The sequence below is a fragment of the Silurus meridionalis genome, chromosome 13 (genome assembly GCF_014805685.1).
Source record: "Silurus meridionalis isolate SWU-2019-XX chromosome 13, ASM1480568v1, whole genome shotgun sequence".
Taxonomy (NCBI): domain Eukaryota; kingdom Metazoa; phylum Chordata; class Actinopteri; order Siluriformes; family Siluridae; genus Silurus; species Silurus meridionalis.
Window position 1 is genome coordinate 22,835,189 of NC_060896.1, and position 26,208 is coordinate 22,861,396.

Consider the following 26,208-nt stretch of genomic DNA (forward strand, 5'->3'; position numbering starts at 1 on the left):
TGAAGTCACACAATTGTATTGATTGAGTTTGGCTGCCATGGCATTACATTTCTCTTTACTTGAACTACCAGACCTAAACCTGTTCCAATGCCCCTGTGCACAAAGCCGGCTCCATGCTTTACATGGTTTGGGCTATAAGATCTTGAGTGACCTGCTGTAGAGCTCTGACCTCGACCCTAATAAACACCTTTGGGATGAATGTAAATGCTAACTGCACCCCAGGTCTCCACAACCTACATAAGTACCTGACTTTACTAAGACCCTTGTAGCTGAATGAGCACAAATCTACAGGTTATTATATCAATATTAGTAGTAGAAGTATATACCTATAAAAGCTTTAAGTTTTTCTGGCTTCCATTTGTTGCAGAAATCGATTTAGTTTATTTAGACACCTCTTTTGAATTTGATTAATGGGCTTTTTTTTATGTAAGCCCTTCCTTACAAAAAAAATTGGTTGTACAACCAATGATATGTATTTTACAAATATAAGTGGTAGCAGATTTTATATAACCTAAGTGTGGAGCCTAGTTTGGTTCTAATGTTGTAAGTGTATTTGATTCTTATGTATAAGAGTATGTGGCTTTACATGTAAAATACTGAAGAAGAGATATGTGTTGCTTCTACCTTCAGCTGCATTCACACTGGGCTCATTTGAGTCATTTCTTCTACCATTACAAAAATCAAAGCTGTGCGTCAAACTTTGATATGAACACAATAGCCTGTAATGCACTTTTGTTCACCAGAGAATGGACCAGACAGCATCTGACCAATGCCTGACAATTCCCTTGGCCTCAAAAATAGAAGCGAAAAGCAACCATTCTTTTGATGAAACAGCAACAAGACAATCTCCTGTCACGTAACAAAGCTGCAAAGACTGAGAGGCAGTAGGTTTAGGTTTGGAAAAAAGGCAAGTGAACACCTGAAGACTTTTTTAAAAAGCGATATCCTCGGGAGAGCATATTGTTCACTCGCTTGTGCCAACGTGACGGAACTGGAGTTAGGTTTTGATAGAAAGAATACAGTCACCTTATACTCCCCAACACAGTCCAAAAATAATTGACAATGAAGCTTGCATGAAGGTGAACCAGAAGACAGATTCCAATCCCCCAAGAAGACGATTCTAATATAGAGGCTAAATAAATATTCTTCACGCATGGGCAACTTCAGCAATGCATATCCCCATCAATCCTTTTTTTCAACACGTCACTGAGTGTATACAAAAAATAGACCTTCATCTGCTGTTGTTTTCCGAACCGTTTCTCTTCTGATTACTTCTCTTGCACAAAGGCAAATGAAAATTGTCTCTGTTAATATGTTAATCTCCCTCAGTGCACTGAACATGGGAGAGTGAGAGTGATTTGTCTCAGGTCAAACACCAGAATATTTAAATAGACATTAATTTATTTATCATTTAGGGAGTATGGGAACTAGATAGGGGTCATTGAGAGGCGGCAAGAAAAGAGAAACTTTGTTCAGATCTCAAGTAAAGCTCAAGTTGTTAACAAGCCACTGCAATATGGTGGATTTCAGATAAATAAAGTATTAAGAAAACCTAAGATGCTTTCCCTGCAAATGTATTCCTTTACCTTATCCATCTGGACAATTAGCAAAGGACCACACTTACAAATATTATCTGATAGAAGCTGAATGAGTGCAATGAATACAACCACATTTCAAATTATATTAAAGACCATGGATATATTGGACATGGGATTGGGGAATTTCTTGAATAGGATGCCAGCACACAATCACAAATAAGGATAATTTAGCATGTTTTTGGAGGTGAAAGGAAATCAGATACTATGGATTGAAATTAGCATTTTGGAGCTATGAAATGGCAACAGTATCTATTGTACTACTATGTACTGCTACACTGCCTAAAATTGAAAACTCATACAGGTAGACATGTTCGTTGAAATTGAGTCTAGGTTTTTTTTGCTGCAAATGACCCTAGGTAGCCTAAACTCCACCATATTGGGTCTGGAATATATAAAATACTTAGTGTACTTTTTCTTACAAGTTTGTGTGCATTGTTGCAGTTGTGGGCCCTTATCATAAACAACCTTATTGTTATTTAGAACCTACATTTTAATAGTTTCATCTGTTTTACATTTCCAGACACAGAACCAATGTTTTCAATAAAAGTACTTATGTACTACAACATTTTATTCATTTTACAGTCTTATATAAATGACTTGCAAAAACACAATCCAAGCATGCGGCAGTGCAGCCGAGGCATCCTGGGATTTGAACGTAGTACATCTAACTCTGTCTGAATCTCAGCCACGGAACTACCACAGATTGAGCAGTATATAAGAAAAAGCACTGTAGCTAAAAGTGGTAACAGGCAAATCGTTGCCAAGCATTTTTCTCTTTCCGGAAACAGCAGCCATGCCAGCTCTAATCTACAGTAGTTAATTATCCAAAGAGTAATAATGTTATCAAGCGAGTGTGAGAGCTACTCGTCAAGGTGATTTATACACCGTACTTCCTCTCTCTCTCTCTCTCTCTCTCTCTCTCTCTCTCTATCTATCTATCTTTAAAAAAACCACACACAATCACTTGCGCAGAGTGGCTTTCACAGACTCTGCTCTGCCAGACACATAAATTCATCAAATCGCTGCCTTTTTTTTTTATTTAGACTCTGTTCATCTTCTCAACACTGTGGTTATTTGAAAGTATCTGGAGGTGAGACTACTGAGTGCATCTCAGTACAGCTTATTTCTCTACACTAAATGGCATCATATCACACCTTTGTAAAGTTTTAATGTGATTTGCTTGACAAATACATAGAGAAGCCTGTCAAGTTACATATACTGTTCACATACATTAGACACATTCCTTGATTGTCATTTATCTCCATTACAGCTTATACAATGTCTGAAGACATCCATGCCAATCTCGTAATTCATTGTTTTTTAAATTATAAATGCCTGTGTACTAATGTCTTTCATTTGAATTTGGCTAAGACTTTTTCCTGTTATTTAGATACATTATAAAAACTTGAAGAGTTTAAGGCACCCAACAAATGCTAATGGTTTCCTGGGAGTACAGCAACACTCTTCAGTGCCTACTGATACACTTCTAGATGCGTGCTCCTGAACTACTTTTCTGATAAAAAGTTTTGATGTTGATTTCCTGGAACAGTGCATTATCTCGCACAGTGAATTATATCTTAATGTTCATGAAGAATCTGACATGTGATTTTTAGAGTGCTTATTGTAAAAAAAAAATAAGAAAAAATAAAAAAATAAAAGAGAGATAGAGGGTATAGTTTAGCATTGTACAAACTGTACAAATGCCTAAATCAATTGATCAATTTATCAATTCATACAGAGTTTAAAAACAAGACCTGGTCAAATGGCTATGAACAAAGCCTCCATCTTAAAGCAGGGGGGTGGTAGTTCATGCATTAGAGCTTTGAAGTCATGACTTCAAATCCCAGCACCACCAAGCTACCATTGCCCCCTGAGCAGGGTCCTTAACCCTTAAGCTCGGGTGTAAATCACTCTTACTAAATGTAAGATGCATAATCATTATCTTATTTAGTTTACTGTTATAGTTTGGTGTCACAATGAGAAGGAGGTGGTGTGAATGTCTGCCAGCGATGAAGGAATGGATGAATGGTTTACAAGGCACTGGTTTACAAAGGAGAAATTGTCTAAATAAAAAACTTTGACATGGTTTTCTACTCAATATTGCTGAATAGAAAGTTGCAGACAACAGCACAATTATAGTAAATATTTATCTATATTTACACCAATTAGCCAGTACATTGAAACGACCTGCCTAATATTGTGTTGGTCCCCTTGCACCCTGAAACACCTTTAAGTTAGAAGAGGTATACTTTGTCTGCAGCAATATATAAATGTGTCAAAGTAACTACCTAATGAATGGACCTAATTTTTTCCAGCAGAACATTGCCTAGTGCATCACACTGCCCCCACTGGCTACCCGTCTTCCAAAAGTACATCCTGGGACCATTTTTTGTAGGTACGCACCACTGCATACAAAAAAAAGCCATTGTGCATTTGAGGAAGTGACGTTTTGCAAATCCTCCAACCCAGCATCACAATTTGGCCCTTGTCTAAGGCCCAAAGAACTTAGTGCCTTATTCCTACCCATTTTTCTTTTCACCCCTTGACAGGTGCCATAGTAAAGAGATAATCAGTTGTTATTTAACGTATAAACACAAAGATGTGTTTGCATTTGTGTGGGAGCCTCTGCTAAAAACAATCAGCTATTTCTTATCTCATGTGAGCTAAAGGGAAATTTGGAAATTTTCTTGACACCATGCTGACTAAGAGTTGCTCACAATTAAGGAGAAAGTGAATGTCTTTCTGTAATCTATGCTTTTGTAGTAACCACAAACCACATTCATTTGTGGGCGGCCAAAGCCCAACCATATCATTTGTATATTCTCTATGCGATTGTGTCAGTTTACTCCAAGCTCTCTGTTCCCCTCCCACCTTCAGAAAACATGCAAATAGTTGAACTGGCTACACCGAAGTGTCCCTGTTTCTAATTGCATATTTGCAGTGCCCTGTAATCCAGGGTGTATTCCCAATTAATGTCCCAGGACAGATTCCACAACCTTGACTATGAAAATGTTAATGCGTAATGATTGTATGCATTGTGCAATGTTTGTCTGACATTTCTGTGTTAAATGCTAGTGGATTGATTAGGTTTAGAACAAGCCAAAAGAAGAAATACTGAGTTTAAGGCCATGTTTTTTAGCAGGTTTCTGTGCTTTGCTCATTAGGTCTTAAAAACAGGAATTCTGTAAATCCACCAAATCCAATTCTTACTTGTTGCTTTTTCTTTTTAATGTAATATATTATATTTCGTTAGAATTAAGCTATCAGAGACTATACAGGATATTTGCCCATGAGGACTTCTTATACAATGCAACTTGCAAACATTGCATGCAAAAACTGTGTCTATCCTGATGCACAGATTTTCAGCAATATTTAATCACAGTTTGTGTCTAACTACAGAGATCAGGTATGTCTGATTTTTTTTTTTAGAGATTTGCCTTTCTTTTGACAAGGACTAGTTGTGCAAGTCTAGAGCTGAACAGTGAAGTCAAATCTCAAAGAAAAAAATCAGCGATAATCAGATCTATGCTCAGACATTTTAGGAGAGATGACATTTTAAGTATTGTAATGGTAATTAGCTAACTAGGAAGCTGTTTTGTGGGAAGAATAGTGATTAAACTGTGCCAAAAAAGTAAACAATAAATCATTAGCCTGACCTAATTATCAGATGCCTAATCATCTGGCCTAATTATTTGTGCATGCATGATAGGGATATTGCCCTAGGACTATCACCAAAGTGCAATAAAAACGATTCATTCACATCTAGCAAAACAGACCTCGGACATCTGGAGGCAAGAACTCAAGACCATAACTGCACTCCAGGCATATATTTTACTTTTTAAACTAGAAAGTGAATAATATAATTGCGGTACACAAGCCAGCCAACAGGGCAACTTGCAAGCAAGGACTCAGGTCTTTCTCAAATACATATCTGTAAGCATGATAGTAATGTGTTTAAACTTCCATGCTCTGCCAAGAGAATCCATAAATCTTATTACAAAATTTTTAATGGTGTAATTGCATAACCCTTGCTGAATCAAAACACATCATACACTTACAAGTGTACAAAAATCATTTACAACGTAATCATAAATAAACCTTTTAAACTATTTTGTCCAGTACATCCTGGAGTGTTTCTTTTTTTAAATGCAAATGTACTAAGGATGCTCTTACTGATGCAGAAAGTAGATTATACAAAGAACTTTGCAGTGAATTAGTACGAATATTGTAATTTGTGCTTGAGGGATGAGTAAAATGCATGCTGTTAAATGATTAATTGTGGCATTTTTTCAAAAATTCACATATTGCAGGAAGTTGCGCCTACCGCACAGGAAATTTTTTGTCGCAGATACAGAAAAAGGTCTACAGCAGAAGAGACTGGAATACCTGCTTTAACAGGCATTATTCTGGTCCGGAATTAGATTTTTGTGTTACTAGTAATAAATATGTTATTAATTATTCATTCAGTATTTTTGCTTGCAAACATGAAAAATTAAATTAGAGTAAAAAAGACACACATGTTGGCCTCAATTAACTTTATCAGAAACCAAAAATTTATTACAAACCTCTCTATTACCTGAATGTTCTTTTCTGCCTGCCTCAATCTGTCCTACCTGCCACAACAGTGTAATGACTACTCAACTAATCAGACAGGTCCCACATGAACCCTTCTGTCTCCATTTTAAGAAGACCGTGGCCTGAAGGAAAGCCTTTCGGCCTCCAGCCCATCTCACTGCACCTCAGCTCAGGTGTTTGTGTTGGCTAACTTTCATTATGCCGAGATTGGTCAGGTGTATGTTTGCACGGGAGATTTCATTACCATGAGATTGCTTTCTCAGCCGCATGTCACGCGCAGCCAGGGATAGGGAATGCGCAGCTGGCGCCTTCCCCTCGATCTGGCGTGCTTTTCATCTCCATTTCCACTGAGAAAAGAGATCTGCATAAGAGAAAAGAAAAGAAGCCAAGACGGATGCCTGAAAATTTTCACTTGACCAATATAAAGAATTGTGTTTTGATATCGGTCTTGATTTAGCCCTCTCTTCTTATGCTATGAAAAATGTCAATAATTAGAGCAGAATGTGGAAAATGGTTTAGTCTCTGGAGTATTTTTTTTTACACATAAATAAAATAACAAGAGCAGATCCTAACTGATCAGTTAAATTAAATCACCACTGTCAAAATCAACAATATAGTATTTTTACTGTAAATCAAATGCTCAAATAACTATGACTACATATAATACATTTTTAACATGCATTTACATTTTATGGCATTTGGCAGCTGTAGCCACATAATATAATGTTAGCCATATTATAGAACAACTCAGAAATTGCTCTCAGAGGCAAGTGCGTAACATTAGCGAAATGTTAGTTAGATAAATCTGAAATCAACTCTTCTTTCTGATAATGACAAATATGTTGCCTCCAACAGAAAAAAAACGTGTACCCGAAATGCTAAGATAAGACGTCTTTGCTAGTAATTGATAGTTAACCATTCAGAGAAGTCACACACTCATCTTAAACGGCATTATAGTTGTTCATTATTTAAATACATATGAGTTTGTCAGAAATAATATAGATAATTGTAATAGATAATAATAGATAAAATATAGAATAACAGAAATAATCGAGAAAAATAAAGCAGTAATAGCAGAAATCTTGAAAACTAAAGCAACTATCAACCACTAGTCGCACACTAAATCAATAATTGCAGAATTGAGCCAGCCATTATAAAGGACTGTCTCATTTGCAAAATCCATTCAGTGTGTTAAAAATTTAGCTCTCAAATAATCCCACAATGCACCACAGGGAGCATCTATGCTCACATTGTTTCCATACTAGAAATGACGTCATATTTTCTGAAGCTTCTTAACATGAAATGTAAGCAGCTTATTATTGTTATAGCTCTCAAATGATGATGTTTTAGTTGACTTTTAAGTGGTTATCAATTTTTTTAAATAATCCACCAGCCAGCCTACAATCCTACTATAAGAACCATGATAAACATTTAGCTAGTTATTTAGCTAGTTATTTTAGCTATACGTTATATGACATCTAAAACGTTTATATGATTAGGTTTTTACAGTGACTGGTGAGGACATTGATAGATTAATCCTGCCTGTTGTTAAAAAAACTGCCAGTGGTGATGTTTTACAACAGTAGTATAGTACATAGTCCACATGTGTATTGATCCAGGGTCCTCATAGTATCCCAAACTCATGTGCAAGATATGCTGATTTATAATACAGGGAGCTAGGCAACTGATTGACACAGACCATTAGCAAAAAAATAATAACAGTTAAAGCAGCCATCTTGAAATGTGAACTTGTAGTAGCAGAAGCCTTTTTGAGGTTTAAAAGGTTAGACTTACAAAGGTGTGGCCAACTAAAAGGTAGCATTATGCACTAAAATTATTTAGTTAATATAAATACAAGCGAATTGGTTAGCTGTATTCTGAAATTCGATGAGGTGTTTATTGAAAAAGATACAATTTAGGCTTGTAGATTGCCTGAGGTAAACTTCCAGCAGCAGGAAACAACCTTTTCTTTTCTACAAGCACTGATAGTGCTAAGTTTTACCATAAGGGTCTATGGTGTAGCAGCTGCTAGATATTCAGGCTCAACTAGATTTTTCATTTTATTCTTGTGAGTATTGAAGAATTTTTTGTAAAATTAATTCATGAGGAACCCTTATATTGAACAGCTTTGGTCTTTGGATTTGATTCCGCTTCATTTGTAGATCAACCTGGATAAAAGCATCGCCCAAATAAATAAAATGTGAATGTAAAAGCTGAGTGAAGGTGGAGGTCCTAAAAAAGATTCCCATTAAATGAAGTTTTGCAAAATATCAAAGGAAAGTATCTTGAATAACATTTAATATTTCTCATTATACGTTTACAATAAATAAAGGTAAAATTAATTCGACACACCTTCTCATTCAAAGAGTTTTCTTTATTTTCATGACTATGAATATTGTAGAGTCACACTGAAGGCATCAAAACTATGAATTAACACATGTGGAATTATATACATAACAAAAAAGTGTGAAACAACTGAAAATATGTCATATTGTAGGTTCTTCAAAGTAGCCACCTTTTGCTTAGATTACTGCTTTGCACACTCTTGGCATTCTCTTGATGCCTACTTTGAAGAACCTACAATATGACATTTTCAGTTCACTTTTTTGTTATGTATATAATTCCACATGTGTTAATTCATAGTTTTGATGCCTTCAGTGTGACTCTACAATTTTCATAGTCATGAAAATAAAGAAAACTCTTTGAATGAGCAGGTGTGTCCAAACTTTTGGTCTGTACTGTATATATAATATATATAAACATTTGGTCTGTACTGTATATATAATATATATAAACTTTTGGTCTGTACTGTATATATAATATATATAAACTTTTGGTCTGTACTGTATATATAATACTGTTCTACTGGTCAGCACTGGCATATGACATATGGTGTTGTGTGCAGATTTACGGCCAATTCCAACACACTATCCCTGACATAGTGCTGATTGTGAAACACTACTACAGGATTGTCATGGAGACTCACAGCAACTCAGCAAATCAGATCATACAAAATGTTTTTATTCCCTGACACAATATTCATGGTTTTATTTACTTTTAACAAAAGAAAATGTGTTAGATAAAGATTTGGGCTTGTGTTATGGTAATAATGTGGGCAAGATAAATGTATCTGTTTTAGTACAAAGTAAAAGAGGCAACTGTTGGTCAGCAAACAGCATACATTTGAAGTCAGTGGGATATTTTTTCATTATCATTGCAGTATTTACTGTATGGTTATTCCTTTTGTATTTGCTTTAATTTGACAAGCTTAGCCAAATGCAACTGGTTTTCTGGCAGACTTTGTATTTAAATATGCAACATTAAGGTCTACTACAGTCATGTTTTTTCCTGTGTGAAGAGAAGAGAAGAGAAGAGAAGAGAAGAGAAGAGAGAAGAGAAGAGAAGACAGGAGAAGACAGGAGAAGACAAGGGTGCATTCAGGAGTACCAAAACGAAACTTCCTTCCTATCTTAATGATCACTTGCGGCTGATGGATGACAGGAAATGCTATGCTCTTGAGACAGAGTTGTCATCAAACTGCTCTTTTAGATCATAACTGTCATTCTTCACGTTAAAATCTGCAGACCCGAGGCTGCCTGCTTCTCCGTCGGGGAAGGTCTGGTCTTACAGCTCCAAGAGCTTAAATTGACAAAATGAGATTTCTGACCGCTCTAATCTTCTCTACTGGGATAATGCTTAGTCTGTACTTACAATCCATCCTCAACTAGTAATAATATTCTCAGGAAAAGCATTGATGGAGGCTATTTTGCCTTTCATCAGTTATATTATGTTTCTAAAAACTACCTTAAATTCGCCATCATTTATCAAAGTGTCAAAAAAATATAAGCATCCGTGTAGATTTAGGCTTTTCCAAACTGGAAGAGGTCAGTCTGTGTTAATGCTGTATGAGTTCTTATAATCCATTTTTTATTACACTAAATACTCTGTATATTCATTTCCAACAGTATGACATGCATATATTTATAACTGTTTTCCCTCATTGCTTGTCTCATGACCATTTCAGATTAGTGCTGTAATGATACAGTGCTCATCACTGCGGGTTAATGCTTTTTGCTAATCAGATTGAAAGGTCACTGAGCGAACCGTGTCAGACATATATCCACTTGGCTAGGCTACTGTGGGTGAATAAAATACAATTTTGCTTAATATTCATACTAGGAATGTAACTAAATACAAATATGTTATTTGGAATGGCAGAATAATGTGATTTAAACAGGCACAAATACAGGTGTTCTGCACAATATACTGTATATGGCCGGGATGGCAATGTGCTTGCTATAAAACACAGATCAAAACAGGAGTTTCATGGGGTTTTGTTTATTTGTTTAAAAAGCTTATTAAAAAGATTCGGCATCTAGTTGTTCTCTGAGAATGGGGTATTATAGAATGTCACGGAAAACTCACATGAGCAAGACGGTCGATTGATTCATTGATAGGATTAATTAATTCATCCAAGTGCCTAATCTGTATCATGGTTTTTAAGTTAGGCTCATAGTTTGTTTGGGCCTATGCTACAAGAAATTAAACCAATTTAATTTGTTCAATTTGTTCAACAGTTTGCTCACATCTCCTACATGCCACAGCCATTCATGGCCAAAAGCCAGCAAAGCAAAATTGCCCATGCTCTCTAGGGACCTCTCTCTCCACTGGCAATCAAAGTGACATTAGGTAATTGTTGGCATTTAATAAGCCCATGCATGTGGAAAAGGGCAGATACACGAATACTCCTTTAAGTGTGTTGCATGCCCTTTGATCAAACTGCTCTTGGAGGAAGCAAGTTAGTTCTGCCCCATTTTGCTTGGTAGTTTGTATGTAAAAAAATTTTTAATATAATCAGTGGTAAAATCAGTTTAGGTCACACCCACTTCATGCTTCCAACATTTTAATGAACAGATGCAGTAAACACACATAATTCTTGAATACACACTCAAAACCCACAAATTGCAGCTCTACTGAAATAAAAATCATCCTAAAATATGCCATCAGTGCATACATTCATCTTATGGCAAGGACATGTCCTTTAAGGTCAGGTTAATACCGGCGTGTGTTCATTAGCTTTTACATTAAATATAAAAGTGGGTTTATCAGGAGGAAGCAGAAGCTGGTCTGCTTCTACAGACCAACAAATTCATGAATTGGTCAAGCAGAACCATCAGGAAAGTCACAACTGGTGTATTCTGGTGGATATAAAAACGTACATCCACAGCAAGTTGTTTTTTGCCTAGAGAAATCAATTTCAGGACAAACATCTGCAGTTTGCCTAATCCCAGTCTCAGATGTCCCATTGACAAGCAGATTAAAAAAAAATTAGCCTGCTGTTGAGGGGTAGAGTGATAAAATACTATTCAAAAAATACATCCTACCTAGCTTGGTTATTTTTAGAAAAGTGTCTGCCTTAATGGTAGAGGATTCTTTGTTTACTATGAGATATATATATATATATATATATATATATATATATATATATATATATATATATATATATATATATATATATATATATATGTGTGTGTGTGTGTGTGTGTGTGTGTGTGTGTGTGTGTGTACACATATAATAATAGTAATAGTTTTCCATAATAGTATATATGGAAAGAAAACACAATGACTTTGACTGTACACTCTATCAACTAGTAATGGAATGGAATTCATTCTCACTATATGAGATACTTGTCTGTGATGCATTGCTTCTGTATAATATCTATTGGTTCTATAGCTGTGGATATGTGGTGGATTGATTCACTGAAGGCCTAGGATCGAAATACACATTTACAAAGGAATATTTACAATCATGGTGGTAAATAAATTCTTAGAAAAAGATTATGGCTTGTGTTATGGTAATAATGTAATGTAATAGCTGTATCTGTTTTAGTACAAATTAAAAGAGATAAATGTTGGTCAGCAAACAGCATACATTTAAAGTCAGTAGGATATTTTTTCCCTTCTAATCATTGCATTATGTACTGTATGGTTATTATTTTTGTAGGTGCTTTTATCTTACAAGCTAAATTTAATGCAACTGGTTTTCTGGCAGTCATTGTATTTAAATATGCAACATTAAGGTTACAGTCATGTTTTTTCCTGTGTGACAGAAGAGAAGAGAAGAGAAGAGAAGAGAAGAAGAGAAGAGAAGAGAAGAGAAGAGAAGAGAAGAGAAGATTTGGGACTAATGGTGCTAACTGGTTCTATTCTGACCATGTGTGTTACCATGTCTTTGATTTCATTGTGGACAGCAAGTTAGAACAAAGAGCAAATATGAAATTCTGCATTAAAATGGGCAAATCTGCCACAGACACGTTTGACATGACATTCGTTTGGCATATAATGATGCAAAAGTCACTGTTTTGACACCACCAGGAATCTTGGGAGTCCTGTATTGTAATGATGGGTTGTTCATTTTGAGCGAGTTTTTTAATGTGACTCAAAAGAACGAGTAATCGCAAACAGTGATTCATTCAATTTCTACTGGATGCTCATGAGCATAGCATCACAAAATCTCCATAGGTTATGCACAGGAAATAAAGGAACGAAATGAACCAAATGACTGAAAAAAGATTTGTTCACTTTGATAAACAAAATCAAAGAACCAAGGCACTTTGAAGGTGGTAGTGTGTAAACGTAGATAAATAAAGTGCTTTCTTGTAAACAGAGATAGTCTCGAAACTTTTTGGTACCAACTCGTATGCCCAACATGAGGCCCTACTGCTTCAAAGGAATTGTTTTGTTTGGCGCGCGGGCCCTTTAAATTCCACTTCTCCCACAACCGGAAGTTGTCATGCTGGTACCGGAAACGTGTTGCTTTGCGGAAGTGCCATTCACACGCTGTTGCGTGCTGTAATTCATCAGCTTTCCATGCATTAGACTGCACAGATGTCTAGACTTTATTTAGAGAAGCTCGCACAGCTTTATGAGCGCTACCGGGATTACGTGAGCCGCAACCCGGGCGTTACGGCGCATCTGGAGAGCGCAGTGCGGACTCTGTCCTACCTAATAGCAGGTCAGAGACTCCGAGGAAGTGAAAGTAAAAATGGTTGAAATATACTTGCCATGTTGTCATGCTTTTATGCGGGTATTTAGTTCTAAACTCTGGAGTTGTTGACATTTCAGGACTATAATTATCCGTAGCTACTCTGGATCCTTATATGATAAATATTGCACAGCAAACTATGCAGTACTTTGTCATTATGTCACGCGAAGAGTAAATGACGTCATCAGTTTGTGTCGCCTACTGTATTGCACACGCTTTTAAACCTGATGACATGGATGCAAAACATTTTCTCACTTCTCTTGTCCTGTTCCAGGTCGCTTTTCAGACTCTCATGAACTTTCAGAGTTAGGTGAGATGCACATCTATAAATATAATATTTTTAGTGTTTATTGTGTTTGTATGTGTTATGCTTTTTGTGTGTGTGTGGTTTTTGTTGTTGTTGTTGTTTGTTTTTTTTTATGACTGCAGTTTTTGTCCCATTCTCACACACCAGATCAATTCAATGCACATCTGATTCAGCTAACCCTGAATAAACAGCTGTCTGATTAATACTGATTAAAACTGATCATTAATAATGATAAATGAATGGTTTCTAATATTTAATACTAATAATGGGTTCTTTGTTACATTGGCTGTGCTGAAAGTCGTGTTTGTGATACTGCAGAAAGTTGATAAATGCAGATGAATTCACCATGCAAAATGTTCTCTTGAGACAAAATATGCTTCATGCAAGAGATTCAGTGAGTGGGTGTGAAAATATCATTTAAAATGTCTTTTTACTGTCACAATCTCTTATTCTGATTAAATGACAGTTCATAAATGAAATTGGCTCTTTGTGAATATGTATTGTGATTTGTATATATATATATATATATATATATATATATATATATATATATATATATACAGTACAGACCAAAAATTTGGACACACCTTCTCATTAAAAGAGTTTTCTTTATTTTCATGACTATGAAAATTGTAGATTAACACTGAAGGCATCAAAACTATGAATTAACACATGTGGAATTATATATGGAATTATATACATAACAAAATAGTGTGAAACAACTGAAAAATGTCATATTCTAGGTTCTTCAAAGTAGCCACCTTTTGCTTTGATTACTGCTTTGCACACTCTTGGCATTCTCTTGATGAGCTTCAAGAGGTAGTCACCTGAAATGGTCTTCCAACAGTCTTGAAGGAGTTCCCCGAGAGATGCTTGGCACTTGTTGGCCCTTTTGCCTTCACTCTGCGGTCCAGCTCACCCCTAAACCATCTCGATTGGGTTCAGGTCCGGTGACTGTGGAGGCCAGGTCATCTGGTGCAGCACCCCATCACTCTCCTTCTTGGTCAAATAGCCCTTGATGCCTTCAGTGTGACTCTACAATTTTCATAGTCATGAAAATAAAGAAAACTCTTTGAATGAGAAGGTGTGTCAAACTTTTGGTCTGTACTATATACAGGGGGGGGTACATTAACTTGCTATTAGATGTTGGCCGATAGTGGATTTTACTGTATGGTTGTATCATAGTTGTCGATTAATTAATCAACTGATTTGATTTTTAAAATAAAATAAATAAATTCACGTACTGAATCATGAAATTGCACTATATGAAATAAATATGAATATATTAATTAATAATATAAATATTCAAGGAATAATAATATAGCATTCTCCGTGCACACTGCACGTCCGTTCAGAGGACGCTCTCCTAGTAGCAGCAGACCAGAGAGCGAAAAAACTATCGGTATGGACTTTTGCTGATAGTTCTAGCAATAAACTATCGGTGCCGATTAATCCTCAAAACATCAACAACTACTGTACCTGCTATAAAATGCTATATATATATATAAAACCATCTCAACTGGAACACATTGATATAGCCTTATCATGAAAAACTATCTCTCCTAAATGAAATATAATTAATAATGAGGATATTACATTAAGAGCAGGAGCTTTAGGACTTGAAGTTTGTGCTGCTTTTATTTAAAACTTTTGTGCAATAGCCATTTGTTGAGAACAACATTAAGTGATTATGGCAACTTAATGCTGCAGGTTTACTTTTATTCATATGACCTATGCATAATTTTTTTGCCCCAAGGCAGGTGTTTTTTTTTTTTTATAAAAGATCATCCCTAGCATGCCCAGGGTTCACCAACATTCGCTGCGAGTATCAATGTAGCACTGGCTTTTGTTTGCATTTTTGAGCACAACAGTGAAATGTGTATTATTCGATACCGGTATCATATAGCGAATCAGACTTACAGTCATACAGTCATGGTGTGCAAAAGTAGGTCGTAAGACTCGGCTATCAAATGGGATTCATTCTTAAATTTGAAGTAATTTTCAGCTCTGTTGCATGTCATTGTAGAAATACTGTTGCATTGCAGCATTTTGTCATTTCCAAGCAACAATAACTACAGTGTCTATACAGATTGATCGTTCGCACAATGAGCAGACTTCATGTATAGTCATGACGTGATTAAGGAAGAGCGAATGTTTGCTGTATTCCCTAGAGCCGATAAACATGAACAGGACATCAGTAGCTGAGTGCTGAATTCATGCTCATATGCACATTTGTGGTGATTAACTCCAAAAAGTGTTTGGTGTAATAGTACAGGCTTGTGGCTGACTTGCCAGTATCTGAATATTACCCACCTTTCACAAGCTGATTTGTTTTTTGTTCAATTAAAGCATTTTGTGCATTGACCTGTGGGAATTCAATGTGGAAAACGGTCTAATTGTTCCTGTAATAAAGCATGGCCAGACATAATATACAACTCTAAGCAAATTTCTTCCGATCGTGCAGTCAGAAACACATGGAAATTAGCATATGATTTGAATTAGGTGTGTGAATCTGGGACACTAACATATTAATAAACCGCGACTGGTGTCTCATTTTGTCTCGACTTTTGCTTGTTTTATTTTGCAGTGTATTCAGCGTCAAACCTGCTGGTGTTGCTGAATGATGACATTCTGCGGAAGGCTCTCTCCAAGACTCTGCCTGTGGTAATTTCCTGTGGATGTTCTTGCTCAGCCTCATCCTGCTTTCTGTCTTTCTCTCACCTCTTTTTTTTTTTTTTCCTTTGGCAGTCAGTCCACTTATATAAGCTGCTGATAGCTGAAGCAGTGGGCCTGTGTGTTGTTGGCATAGTAACGCATATAAAGTTGTTTAGAGATGAGTTGAATTGTGAGAGTTGAAAGGGAACGGCGTGTCCTCGGGTTAAGAAGCAGCGGGAAAACCAACCAGGCAAATAGGTGACCGCATTTTGCCCTGTGTAGTATAGATGGTGTAGTGCTTGCTATGTGACTGGGCAATTCCCAATCTTCCTAAACAAAAGGATGCCAAAGATCGTAAATAGCAGCAAAGCAAAAGAGGCAAAGTCCTGTTGTTGGAGTCAGTATGTTTTAGTCTGATTGAAAAAGGTATATGAGACTGTCTCATCTGTTTCTGTGAAACCTCTTACACACACCAAACAGGCATAATTTTATGACGTTTTATCATTATGACCAGTGAAGCGAAGAACACTGATGATCTCTTCATCATGGCACCTGTTAGTGGGAGGGATTTATTAGGCAGCAGGTGAACATTTTTTCCTCAAATTTGATGTTTTAGAAACAGGAAAAATAGGCGAACGTAAGGATTTGAGAGTTTGGCAAGGGCCACATTGTGATGTCTAGACGACTGGATCAGAGCATCTCCAAAAGTGCAGCTCTTGTGAGCTGGTCCTGGTCTGCAGTGGTCAATATCTATTAAAAGTAATGGTCATGGGTGGCCAAGGCTCATTGATGCATGTGGGGGCGATGGCTGGTCAGTGTGGTCCAACATACGAGCTTCTGTAGCTCAAACTACTGAAGATAATGCTGTTTATGTTATGCCTAATCGGTGGCCTTATAGTTATGCCTGGTTTATGAATATGTGTGATGTAAAGGAGGTGTGGCCTTCTTTCATACAGATGCATGGTCTTTGTGCTTGTATTTTTATTTCTGCTACACAGTTGCAAAGAAGCCGATTATACTGTAGTGTTCTGCATAGCCTCTTTTCATCTCTCTCTCTCTCTCTCTCTCTCTCTCTCTCTCTCTCTCTCTCTCTCTCTGTCTTTCTCTCTCCCTCTCTCTTTTTATCTTTCTTGTTCTTGTTCTCACTCATAAGTGAGTTGATTTCTGCTTACTACATTGTTTCATCTTTTGATAAAAGAATAAATCCAAGAACCAAAAGCAGCACCATCATATTGCATTACAACAAGGTTATTACACACCTCAGTGTATCGCACCACATCAAAAAGAGCTCTAGAGTGTATTTTGTTGTGTTCCTACCTGTATTATCCTTCTTTGGCTTAAGTTCCAGCCCCGCATTGCTGTATATCTGTACACCGATTGAGTCTAATAGTGAAAAATTGTCTGTTAAGCCCGAGTATCCAGAGACCTCTTTATTTCTTCATTTGCGCTAGCGTGACATATTTATCATTGAGCTTTCCAACCTCGGTGTTCAGAAATAAACACATTTACAGACTGAGGCACTTTCAGTGGTGCAATAAATGCAACACATAGCCCGGGGGCGCAGGGGAAACGAGATGGAATTCATGACCTTCGGCTTCTTTCACACTGGCCTTAATGGCGCTCCGTAGAGAAAGCTTGAACTTATATTGAGTTTATGGTGGCATTTGAAAATACTCTGTATCAGCATTTTTGACCTGCACAAAAGTGACTGGGTTTTGTGTTTGTGTTGTGATAGTCTCTCTCCCAGCAGAGGCTGCTAACTTGGCTTTCTGTCTTGGAGTATGTGGAGGTGTTCACTGAGATGGGAGCCGCAAAGCTGTGGAAAGAACCCGGGCGCTGGCTGGTGGTCGTCCTCATTCAGATCGCAAAGTAAGACTCTAAGCGCAGCACTCTGCGTTGTATGATTAAAAGCGACGCTGAAATCGTCATTACCTACTTCCTCCACGTCCGCAGAGCCATCCTTCGCATCCTGCTGCTTTTCTGGTACAAGTCAGGCATTCAGACGTCGCCTCCAATAATCCCTCTGGATAGAGACACACAGGTGTACAACAGAGGTAAGAGTGCATCTCAGTAAAGAGTTTTAGAAATAGATTTTTTTTATTATCTTTTTTATCATTCTTTTATTATTTTTTTCTTCACATAATTAGCATGTGTTAATAGTCTTGTGGCCTACAAAATTTTCATGAATGCCAGATGGCATGGTGGCACAGCCGGCGAGCATTTTTCTTTTCTTGTTCTTTCTGTGTCCGCATGGTAGGGCTGGGCGATTAATAGTAAAAAAAAATTGTAAAACATTTTATATATTTTTTTTTTTTCTTCTTTAATTCATTTGAATGTCATTTTTTTTTTTTTAGATCGAGGTATTGCGATTTGTATTTAAAAAAAAAAAATAAATGATTGGGTGCACACATCCAATCAAATACATTGTCATTGCACCAATGGCAAAAAAATGTTAAGACAATATTGTCCGCCTGAATAACAGCTCACATGAGAGCATTCTATGAAGGAATGTCAAGTCAAGAAGCCGTGTCTCCATCACCATGGAGGTACATAGAGCTACATAGCAGAACACAGAGCTGAGGAATAAAGATACGATAGCCAGACAAAGTGCATCGTATGCATTCTAGTGCAATTAATGCAAGACAAAAGACAGAAGAATGTAATGTAGAATGGGGTCATGGACAATCATGGAAACGGATGTCTCTTCACGTCAGGATTCTTGTCCCAAAGAAAGGGTAGTTACTTTACCGCTGTGGTTTTGATAATGGTTCGGATTTAATTGTACATTGTACAAACTTTTGTCAAAAACAAACGGTAGTGGCAGCAACACTAATTTATTCCAGCATTAGCAACAGAGACACCAAACTGAATGAGAAGAATGCTCAAAGCTAAAGTTACTGTATTAATACTACTGGTTTGAATTTGCTTGATTGATTTTTTTTCAGTTGACCGAGAATGTGTGCATTGGTAAAAATGGGTCCGAAATCTGATATATTTCATGTTTATTTAAAATGCACAATATTTGCTTTCATATTTCATTCAAATCTTCTTCAAAGATCTATAACTAGAGAATTTGTTTTACAATAATTTACACCATGTTGACCATTTATTAATGGCATGCCCACTAAAAACACGTTCCTTAACCAGATGGGGTTTTTTAATTACTAATGAAGAGAATGTTACTCCAATCATGTTGTTTTGGTTATGTTTAAAGTTGACTAGCTACACATAAAATAAAAGATATAATAATAATAATAAATTTAAATCTTGATTTGGTCAAACATTTAAAATGTTTTATTTATTTTTTTATTTTTTTAAACCTTATCGCCCAGCCCTACCATAGGGGTTTCCTCTATGTTCTCAGGTTTCTTCCCACCTCCCAAAAACATGCCAGTAGATGTATTGCTTACCCTGAATTGTCCCCATGTGTAAAAGTGTAAATAAATGAAATGTGACTGTGATAGAGCAGTAGTTGTAGAAGTATTATTCCTGCCGATTGTTTCTGGGAAAGTCTCTGGATTTCCCATGATGAAGTTTGTGTAGATAAATGAATGAAATCTGATTCATGTTCAAAGGGATTGGTGTCTTACATCTTTTCCTGATTAGATCAGGGCAATGTGGAGGAAGACATCACATTCGTTGGACAGCGCTCGGGAAGAGTGGTGAGACCTTTGAGAAGTGGTAAGAAATCGTGATATTTCTGAGCACAGTTGTAGCGTATTTTAAACGAAACAGAAAGTTCAGGTTTTACAGGAGGCATGCTGCTTAATCCACTAATGTGCTGAACTACCTGAGGCATGTCACCAAATCAGGCAGGAGACCCAGATCCGGGTTTGCTATTGCTGCTTTTATCCTTTATTCAAATATGCATGACGATAAGTCTTTACAGAAATGTCAACTAACATTAGATTGTTTGAAAATATCTTCAAACCAGTTCAGTGTACATGAAGTCTTCTATTTTTATTTTATGCATTTCGCTAGAAAGACAGCAGTGAGAGCGCATAGCCTCAGCTAATATTAACACTTAGCGGTATGGCAAAGTCAAACAAAGAGACACACTGCCATGAGGGACAGAGCAAAAACTGCATTTAAGTTCCTGGGTGTATATTTTTGAAACCTTCCAATGGTGTAATTATGATTAGCATTAAAAATACATCCATACAGTCTCTCTCTCTCTCTCTCTCGCTCGCTCACTCGCTTTCACTACATCGGTCATAATATTATAATGTCATAACGTTAACCTGGTTGGTGTATATAAACAACACATAAACACATGCCTTTATGAGTTTAAATGTATGTTGCCATCTGCAGATCAGGCAGCATTTTAAATGTAATAGACTGTAGCCCAAATTGGGTGGGTTACACATTGTGCTGATGTATTTTAGTGCTTTGAAATGATAAAATAATATTTTTTTTCTTCCTTCAGCCACGTCACTGCAGAGTCGACTATGGGGTGATCCTCACCGAGCGAGGAAACGGAGGGAGCAGGAGGAGGACCTACAGGCAAGCCCCACCCCTCTGGGCGTACAGGAGACTATTGCCGAATCACTGTACATCGCTCGACCCATAGTCCACTGTATCCTAATGCATGGCAATCAGTGAACAACAATGAAAATAAGGTTTGGGAGCACAGGGATTTGTATTGCGTTTTAAAAAATAGAAAACTCAGAATAGAATAGAAATAAATGGATGGTATTGAAGTATGATGCATCATGTTTTGTATTGCACCTCGCTATTGTCGTTAAGGATTCATACTATAAGCATGTACCATTGTGAATGTGTGTTTTCCTGAATGCTGTACACTCTCAGTGTCCGCTCTAGGACTTTGCGGCCGGCGGTCCTGGAAGCCCTGGCTCATCTCTGGCATCCTGGAGATAACAAGGTGTAGAAAGTGTTCCTTCTCTTTTTCGGTCAATCTGTTAGAATGTCAGTTTGTAAATCAACGTTTTGTTTGTGGACAGTTTCAGTTTGTTGTCCGACACAAGGAAGACGCTGAACCGCAGAGAGAAGGCTGAGATGAGGAGACGAGCCTTCCTCCTGCTCTACTACCTGCTCCGCTCACCTTTCTACGACCGATACTCTGAGTAAGTCTATAATCTAGTTTAACTGCTGAATGTAAGAGTGTGCCTTTTTACATTTTAGACTATTTTCCCTCCTAAAATTAGGCAGAATCCAATTTTAGATAAACAGCAAAGGAGGTTGAAAACCATGAGGTGGTACTCTGGCAGTCCCAAGAAAAAAAGAAAAGAAAAGGTTGAAAGGAGGTGAAAAAAAAATAACTCATTTGAATACAATATACAAATGTAATTCCCTTCCATTAGTGACATGTACGGCATGCCACACTGAAAAGCAGAACCTTTATTACATTGCTCTTACATCACTGAACTAAAACGTGTGTGCTTAGTCTGCACAAACCAAAGCATGTACAGTGAAACCTCGCGAACTCGATAGTGCGCGATTTTTCATTTGGAACAGTACCTCGCGAAAAATCTGATAGTTTGCGAGAAGCCACGAGTGGCTCGAAAGTTCGGAGTAAAATAAAAACATTTATGGAACATTTATGACAAGTAATTTACAATTTCTGTTGAGTTTACAGTACATGTACAATTCCCCTTGAAAAAGAAACCATCAGAAGGAGAGTCAAAACCTCGTGGTTGCACTGTACATGTAAATAAACTTTCTTTCGGCTTCTCCCATTAGGGGTCGCCACAGCGGATCATCCGCATGTTTGATTTGTCACATGTTTTTACGCTGGCCCTCCCCATTTATCCGGGCTTGGGACCGGCACTAAGGCTTGTGTAAATAACCTACTTATATTAATTATCCAGTAGATGGCGATATTTTAGCCATGTATAGTTAAGCGCTGAACGTGCATCATACGCGTTTTGTTATGGACGCTTGCACAATGAGACCAACAACAAATGCCTACTGATTTATATCATGATTTGGTATTCATGATGATTGTGGGTTGAACAATTTGTGAAGAGAAAAATTGAGCAAGTAAGAAAATCTTACTAATGAGACATCAGTTCTTTTACAGTGCTACAGTTGTTGCTTTGGAGCATTTCTCGATTCAGCTTGTACTTTTCCCAAAATCCAGCTCATCTCTCAAACGCAAGTATTTGTGTCCATGAACAAATCACTGCCATCAGAATGACAAGTCCTTTTGTCATTGTTTACAAACAAGATCATCAGTATGACAGTGCATGGTTTCAGTATTTGCTGATGTGATTGAAATTGCACAAGACTGAATTTCTTCTGTACGGCATCCACGAATTTCAACAGCACAAATGTACACATTACCGCATATGTAGGATTTTAATTGCAAGAGTCCAGACAGGATTTGCACTTTTACTGTACTGTACTAGTGTTCGTTCGTTTCCTCTTTGTTCATCCATTTACGTAAATTGTGATTGTGTTTTGTCTGTTTACGTTTGCCAATTGAATTTTCACGCGATTCACATTTGACCTATTTTAGAGAACTGGTTGGTCATTGGTTGATCTGATGCCGTAGACATTCAAGATTCATCTGCACAATTCATCAATTCAAGACTTTTACATAAAATGTTTAATAGAAATCTGAAGAAGAGAAGCTTGACGGATTATGACACTCGTTTTGCATTCAATATTTTGATCAACATGACATAAACTCACAATAGATATTGTCTCAAAGCAGCTTTACAGAAATCAACAGTAAAGGTGAATGATGTGTATTTATCCCTGATGAGCAGCCATGGTGACTGTGGCAAGGAAAATCTCCCTTAGATGTTGTGAGGAAGAAACCTTGAAAGGAACCAGACTTGTTATGTTGTTATTACTTAAGTAATGTTCTTTCTACAGTCTTATACAGTCATTGTGGTTATAAAACTAGGAGCGACTCATAAAATAGCTCAACATTTTCGATCATAAGCTGTTGATAATGTAGGAAACAGCAGACAATTGTACACAAAGCATTCGCAATTTGTGAATGACTACATGATGTGGAGGTAGAACAAGTAGTGTTGAAAAGTTTATTTGAGAAAATGTATAGAATAAAAGCTAATTTAAGATCTAAGATGAATAACTTATTTGCTGGCAGCTGGACAGTAGGCTGAAGTTCTGCATTGTGGTACAGCAGTGAGATGTCTATATTTTTTTTATTGCTCAATATTACATTTATTCTATTATAATTTCATTCTCATTTTCAAAAGATTAACTCTTGTTAATGTTTGATCAGCTTTTAACTAAAAACTAAAGGAAATGGACAACAAAAAGATAATAGAACCAGTAGCTGGAGTGCTTGGGATTTAGTTTGAGCTGGTTTTTAAAGTGCTGGATGTTTGCCTGAATTATTCATTTAAATATAGAAATAAATAGATGTAGACTATATTTTAAATTTGTAAAATATTCATCTTATATTAAGATAGTATAAGAACATAACCTTGAGACCTGTCCTCATCTGGATAGTGCTAAATGTCCATTCATTATATATCCATCATTGTTGAGGTTATCAGCTGTTTACTTTTGGGAACTTGAGTGCAAAAGTGTTCATGGCAATTGTAGTCCTGATCCATTATCGCAAACTGTTTATATTAATTAAAGTCCAAATTCATGTTCGTGGTTCTGGAGTGTATTATTTTTCCAACTGGATGTCCTTAAAACATCTGTATAATCACAATTATTTCTGAGGAAAAAAATGAAATATGAATTATGTATTTGACATAATTAATGCAGAATTATTGAATTCATTATTAAATTTGTGTAAAAAAAAAAAAAAAAAACAACAACATGATATTTAGGTGGGGAAATCTATATATGGTAGTTTGTGTAGTAAAAAAAGTGTGTTAAAAGCTCATTGGCTCAATCCATGGGCCAAATGAATCGGAAGGGACGACAGGTTTGCAAACAAAAAAACAGCTTTATTTAGCAACACAGTCCTTTCTTTTTACGGTGTCCTTTTTTTTTGGTGTCCATCTTTCTTTCTCTCAAGGTTTTGTCTCTCTCTACTTTTATCCACTCCATCACTCACTGCAACAGAGAATACTAGTTAGTAAAACCAGGTGTCCGATCCTTACCATATATAAACCCTACCACAGTATGGTTGCATAAGAACTCATCCATATTTTTTTTATTGAGGAAAAAAAAATAATAATTAGTTGCAGATGGATGCTACCATGACCAGGTTGCACAATGGGGGTGGTAATTAGGTTTCCACCCAATGTGGTGCTTTGGTCAAGGCCAAAACAATCAGTTCTGGTTTTTATCAATTTAGAGAATTTGTTTGCCACCTGATTCTTTATTTTTAATTTTTTACTCCAGCGTTTGGATTAGAGCAATCAGTTTGTTCAATGTCATTTACAGAGCTAAGATCCTGTTCCTTCTCCGGTTTTTGGCTGATTATATTCCCGGAGTCGGTTTAGTTGCACGTAAGTGAGATTATTTTTCCATACTCTCGGTTAAGAATAACACTCGTACCCGCTATTGTGTTCTAGCACGGGCATAATTATATGTGCTTCCTGTCTGCTCAGGTCCGCTGATGGAATACTTACCCATTTGGCAGAAGATCTACTTTTATAACTGGGGCTGAGGCTGAACATGCTGAAAAAGGTCATCCAGCCCTGTAAGCATAAAGGACTCCAAGTGCTTACATCTGCTACTGAACCACATGGGGAAGGGCGCACATGAGAACATCCTGCGACAATCTGAGTCGTAGATGAAGTGGAAGCTCTTTGACTCAACACAATATTTCAGTTTGTTAAACTAGCATGTTCGATTGTTTTCATAAAATGGACTATTAATTATTCGGTTCAGAAAATCATTAATGTCCTTATCCTGTTTTGTTTTTTGTTTTGTTTAAGTTTTCATTTTTTTTTGTTTGGCATTTCAAGTCATCAACTCACCCAGTGCCACATTTTACACCCATATTTTCTCAAGTTATTCTTCCTTATGAGCACAAAAATCTATTCTTTTTTTTTTTTTCAATTATTATTTATTTAAGAGATAATGGTTTCACGCAGCAGGACAGTGATTCTCCCTGACCTGCTGAGTCATTATTGCAGCTGATTTATTTTTCCAGCTGCGGTATTACCATTCGGTTAAGTAAAACTGATAAAAAGCTTCAGAGGGCATCCTGTGTTTCTGGACACCCCTTAACATCAAACCAGCATTATAAGCAGTGAACTGATGAATGTCCTCTGTTTTTCCACTGTGAACCGACTAAAAACCTGTTTTTGATAATTGAGTAAAACTGACTGGTGCAATTTCAAGAAATGCATTATGATTATAAATATTCATGATTTTATTAAAGGCATCTGAAAAAAAAATGGACTACAAAGCCAATGTGTGGAACAGATGATGGATTTTCTAAACACCTTTAAACATTGAATAAATCAGCCAGTGATGGGAAAAGCAATTTACCCCTTCCGCCTTTTTTTCCCTTTTCAAAACAGATGGAGATCAGAAGGTTCATTTCATCATAATGGTGCATTAAAACACAATGAGGAAGGATCCCACAAGTTGCATGCTCAAAAACAGTCCATAACTCAAAGTCTAATTTAAAATGAGTGTCTTTGAACTGAATAAAATAAGACAGCTTTTACACATGCATAAACTGACAAAAAGACCCTTGCAATCAACTCTGTGAGAAGGAATAGCCAGGAAAGGTGTCTGTTTTGTCGTCTTCAAATTCTACTACTTGTCTTTTCCATAAAATAGCTTTCAAGACATGGATTAGATTATATTCACTATGTACATTGGTGGACACCAGCCATTGTACCAAAATGTGCTTTTTTGGCATCATATTCCAATCATAAATATTTCCATCTCCTCCTCTTCCCTCTTTTTCCCCTCACTATTATAAGAATCTTCAGATTCACAAAATAATCTTCTTTTTGTAAAGACTTTCACTCCAAAAATGATGATTCTAGAAAGTAAACATACAGATTTCAGACATAACATTATGACCACCTGCCTAATATAGCTGTCAATACAGTCCTGACCTGTTGAGCATAAACATCATTAACTTCAGCAATTTGAGCTGAAGCTCATAT

General features: G+C 36.7%; 1 protein-coding gene across 2 annotated transcripts; it reads left to right on the top strand.

Moving 5' to 3' along the window:
- Window positions 1-12,962: 12,962 nt before the first annotated feature.
- pex16 (peroxisomal biogenesis factor 16) lies at window positions 12,963-25,779 on the top strand. Of its 2 annotated transcripts, XM_046864974.1 has the most exons (12): window positions 12,963-13,188; window positions 13,493-13,528; window positions 16,113-16,189; window positions 17,916-18,049; window positions 18,134-18,234; window positions 19,787-19,861; window positions 20,607-20,756; window positions 20,990-21,062; window positions 21,142-21,264; window positions 24,521-24,585; window positions 24,688-24,779; window positions 25,609-25,779. In XM_046864974.1, exons 1-11 carry the CDS (start codon window positions 13,062-13,064, stop codon window positions 24,744-24,746), a joined length of 1,020 nt encoding a protein of 339 aa, XP_046720930.1. In that variant the 5' UTR covers window positions 12,963-13,061; the 3' UTR covers window positions 24,747-24,779; window positions 25,609-25,779. The 2 variants fall into 2 exon arrangements, with proteins under 2 accessions (XP_046720930.1, XP_046720929.1); XM_046864973.1 differs by lacking the exon at window positions 25,609-25,779 and having other exon boundaries at window positions 24,688-25,571.
- Window positions 25,780-26,208: the final 429 nt, after the last annotated feature.

Coding starts and splice junctions, on each gene's coding strand:
- pex16 (XM_046864974.1), top strand. CDS start 13,062: ATGTCTAGACTTTATTTAGAGAAGCTCGCACAGCTTTATGAGCGCTAC. Junction 19,862..20,606: donor GGTGAGACCTTTGAGAAGTG/GTAAGAAATCGT, acceptor TTCTTCCTTCAG/CCACGTCACTGCAGAGTCGA. Junction 21,063..21,141: donor GGCATCCTGGAGATAACAAG/GTGTAGAAAGTG, acceptor GTTTGTGGACAG/TTTCAGTTTGTTGTCCGACA.